Genomic DNA, 4,484 nt, shown 5'->3' on the forward strand with positions numbered 1-4,484 from the left:
AATTGAAGAATAGTTATATCATATCAGAACGTTATGATATTTGGTCGAGGATTCAATTTTAAATTGTATTGTTTGAATCGAATTATAACTCATTAAGTCGACTATAACGTACGATACCAAATTATGATTTTTAGTTGGATTGTAATACTCATGACTAATAAAATTTATAAATCTAATACTTAACCGATTTTAAATATTAAAAATTAAATTTTAATTTTTTAAATATTAAATCTATAATAATATAGAAATAAAATGTTGACCGGAATTACGAGTAAATATTGACAAAAAGTGTTTATTGCTAACAACATTTTTATTTATTTATTTATTTATTTATTTATTTTAAAGAAAAATCTCCATGAGTCAGTGAGTGAGTCAGTGACAGAGAAAGAAAGAGAAGTACCGTGCTAGTATTAGTATAGTATGTACAGCATATAAATCCATGTAGGCACTCCTCTCCTAAATACTCCATTATTGTTCTTCTATGGCACCTTTATGTTGATTCAACAAACCAATTGTCTCTCTCTCTCTCTCTCTCGCCCCTAAGTTCTCATCCTTCTCAATAAAACGTAAATAAACAAAGAGTTATAAGATAGGCATATAGAGAAAGAACAACATAACAAAATTTTACATGGGGGGTGGTTGGAGAAGAGCGTTCTGCACCCGTAACCCAGAATCCACAATTTTACATAACCAACACCGAAGCCAATCCCCAACCACCTGCGTCAGATTGAGCTTCCTCTCAGTCTCAGACACCGCAGATTCAACATCAAATCCATCCACTCCACGCTCCCCTAGCTTCAAGCTATCCCTGTTCAGAAACAGCTTCAAATTCAGAGTAACATAACTTAAAAACACTAATACTCATAATTATACAAAATTACTAGTTTAATTTGTAACATTTTTTTAATTGTGTGTAACAGAGTAGTTGTGGAATCTGTTTGAACAGCGTGAAGACGGGGCTGGGAACGGCAATTTACACTGCGGAATGCGGTCATGCTTTTCACTCCCCCTGCATCGTCGGCCACGTCAGCAGCAACAACACGTGCCCCGTCTGCAACGCCACGTGGAAAGTCGTTCCTGCCCTTCCGCAACAAAACGACGTCGTAACCACCAAAATATTCGAAGCGAAGAAGCAATCCGATTCGGTAAGACCATACGACGACGATGAGCCTCTCCCTTCTCCCTTCTCCGGTTGCCAAATCGCTCCGATTCCGGAGGCCGACGAAAACAACGACGACGAAGACCAAAACGACGTTTTCCAGGGCTTTTTCGTAAATCCATCAAAGCCTCCAATGATAACGAAGGACGCTGATTCAAGGAATGTACGGGTGAAGCTGATGCCAGAGTGTGCTGTCATAACGTCGTCACAGAGCCACGAGACTTATGCTTTGGTTCTAAGAGTCAAGGCTCCGCCACCGCCATCGTGTAGTCAGATCGGTGCCTCGCCACCGGTGGATCTTGTCACGGTTGTCAACGTCGGCGCCGGCATGAGCGGCACGAAGCTTCATATGCTGAAGCGTGCGATGCGTTTGGTTATCTCATCGCTCGGCTCCGTCGACCGGCTCGCAATCGTGGCTTATTCGGATTCATCGAAACGGTTGATGCCGCTGCGGAGAATGACGGCGCAGGGACAGCGGGTGGCTCGGCGCATCGTCGACCGCCTCATCTCCGGCCGACAAATAGCCGCCTCAGGCGGTGTAGAAGCTCTGAGGAAAGCAGCGAAGGTTCTAGAAGACCGAAGGGAAAGAAATCCGTTGGCCTCCGTTGTTCTCTTCTCAGAAACAAGTAATTGGAAGAATCAACGAGAAAGCTTCGGCTTCAGCCACGTGTCTTCCCGGTTCACCTTTATAGAAGTCCCGGTTCAATCGTTTGGGTTCGGGAAAAGAACCTTGTTCGGCTTCCAACCGGATGAGGATCATTGTGCGAAGCGCATTGAGGAATTATTCAGCGTAACGGTGCATGATTTAACAGTTCAGCTCGGAGTTTCATCGCATCATGCTGAGATCAGAGATGTTTATTCCTGTAATAATGGACGGCCCACATCGCTTGGCTCTGAAGCCTTTACGATTGGCGATTTGTACGCTGAAGAAGAGAGGGAACTGTTGGTGGAGTTGAGAGTGGCCACGTCAGCATTGGGAAGCCATCACGTGATGAACGTGAAGTGTGTCTATAAAGATTCGGTGAAACAGGACACTGTGTGCGGTAGGGAGCAAGCGCTTCCAGTGGCGCTACGGCTTGGTGGCAGAGCCGAGAGGCTTAGGAATGTGTTTGTGACGAGCCGAGCCATTTCCAAGTCAAGGAAACTGTTGGATCAGAATGAGTTTTCCAATGCTTATTGTGTGGTGGTTTCGGCTCGAGAGCTTTTAGCTCAGTGTGGCTCGGCTTCAGTGGACGAGTATGTGCGTGGCTTGGAGGCTGAGCTGGCAGAGATTCAGTGGCAGAAAGCACAGTATGAGAGGCAAGGGAGGGCGGTGGATGAGAGTGGCGAGGAGGCATTGACACCGACTTCAGCTTGGAGAGCAGCTGAGAAGCTGGCTAAGATGGCAACAATGAAGAAGTCATTGAATAGAGTCACTGACTTGCACGGCTTCGAAAATGCTAGGTTCTAGTGTGTAATTAATTTTGTATTTAATAAAAGGTATGGTGCCTAAAAGTGTTTGCCTAACTTATTAAAAAGGATTAAAAATTAATATTTAATTTTAAAAATATAAAAATAAATAATTATTAAATATTCAAAAGTTACCATGAAAAATAAATTAGGCAAAAGTTAGGCACCAAATTATAGGCACTATAGAATTCACCTTAATAAAATAGGAAAAATTTTGTGGGATAAAAGAGAGTTTAAAAGATAACTAAGAAAATAATAAAAAATTTAAGAACTATGATTTATAGATATTGACACGAACATGGAATACAATATGTACAGATACGTAGATAAATAAATTTAAAAATTTTTATAAAATACGAGGACACAGTATATATATAAAATATTAAATATTTTTTAGATAAATTATAATAATATTTTAATATTTTATTAATATTAAAATATAAATTAATTGTTTAATTATTTTTACTATTTTTTTAATTATATAAAGTATTTAAAATATTTTTTGTTTTAATAATTAATAATATATATTATTTCTAAACTCATTTTAAGAATACATGTTAAGAATAAGACTAGACACGCTGATATGTAATGGTATTTAGGTGTGTCCAAACGTATCTAAAAAGAATTTTTTTATTAAGACATGATTGAGCACAAAAAACATGCGTGTCGAACGAGTATCAATATATATCGTATCCGAAATGTGTCCGACACGAGGACACGATAAATTAAGGAAGTGTCGTGCTTTATAGGTTAAGGGTGAAACGGAAAGTTCGTTTATTTAGAAAGGAGTATTATGGAACGTTATTAATTAGGAGTTACTCAAGTTAAGATGTCTAAAACATTTTTTTAATATATTTTTTTAAATTAATATTTCTTTTTATAAAAAATGACTACAATACCTTATTATAGAAAATGACTAAAATACTCATATTATATATATTTTGAAAATCCTAAATCTTAATCCAATGACGGCACAAAAAAAAGAAGGGTTGGAATTTAGGTTCTCAAAATTAATATATATACGTATATAAAATAATAATAATAAAAATATTTTGTCATTTTCTATAAAAAAAATATTAATTTAGACAGTTCAAGATTTAGTCATGAATTTTTTGGCCAAATCAATTTATCTGATATAATTTTGACAATAATAATACGATTTAATCAGTTATATTTATTAAATTTTAATTATTAAAAAATATCTTTAAAAAAATTATTTTAAACGTGTTTATCTGAATGATTTTCTTATTAATTAGGTCATTGTTATGATATCTAATTTACTAAAAAAATTTTAAAATTAATATTTAGTTTAAAAAGTATAAAAATAAATAATTTTTAAATATTTAAAATTTAATATAAAAAATAAGTTTAATAAAATTTAGACACTAATAGTAAGAATTATAAAATTGACCTATTAACCAGGACTATTAGATTTTACAAAAAATTTTTTTTCATTGTATCTTTTATTTTGACTGGCTAAAGCAAACTAAATTTCATTTAAAAGTTTGCCGCTGACCAATGAATTTCTTGAATAAGAAAGTCCTTTTAGAATCAGAATTTGGAAGATACCAAAAGTTTGAATAAATAGTCAAATTAATTCCTAAAAGATCACTCATCCTTCAAATTAGCTCCGAAAAATTTTTTAATTAAATTCATCCTTTAAAATTTTAAATTAATTATGTTAGTCCTTTCGTCATTTTTTATTGTTAACAGTGTCAGAATTTGTTAATGTAGTACGTTAAATAACATTACAATACACACCTAATAGTTCTAATTGACTATTAACATAATTAGTTTATGAAATTAGATCAAATCAACTCCAAATGAAAGAATTTCAATAACTCAATTTTTTTCTCAATTATTAGATTTTAATTTG

General features: G+C 34.7%; 1 protein-coding gene across 1 annotated transcript; it reads left to right on the top strand.

Annotated features, from left to right (window-relative positions):
- Positions 1-439: 439 nt before the first annotated feature.
- Positions 440-2,835, top strand: LOC112703320 (E3 ubiquitin-protein ligase WAV3). The gene is made up of 2 exons (XM_025754725.3): positions 440-835; positions 921-2,835. The coding sequence occupies exons 1-2, from the start codon at positions 629-631 to the stop codon at positions 2,607-2,609; spliced, it is 1,896 nt and encodes a 631-aa protein (XP_025610510.1). The 5' UTR covers positions 440-628; the 3' UTR covers positions 2,610-2,835.
- Positions 2,836-4,484: the final 1,649 nt, after the last annotated feature.

Source organism: Arachis hypogaea, chromosome 7 (genome assembly GCF_003086295.3).
Source record: "Arachis hypogaea cultivar Tifrunner chromosome 7, arahy.Tifrunner.gnm2.J5K5, whole genome shotgun sequence".
Classification (NCBI taxonomy): domain Eukaryota; kingdom Viridiplantae; phylum Streptophyta; class Magnoliopsida; order Fabales; family Fabaceae; genus Arachis; species Arachis hypogaea.

Bases quoted from the DNA above. Each gene is read 5' to 3' on its own strand.
- LOC112703320 (XM_025754725.3), top strand. From the start codon at position 629: ATGGGGGGTGGTTGGAGAAGAGCGTTCTGCACCCGTAACCCAGAATCC. The intron at 836-920 runs GTAACATAACTT...TGTGTGTAACAG, and splicing joins GAAACAGCTTCAAATTCAGA to AGTAGTTGTGGAATCTGTTT.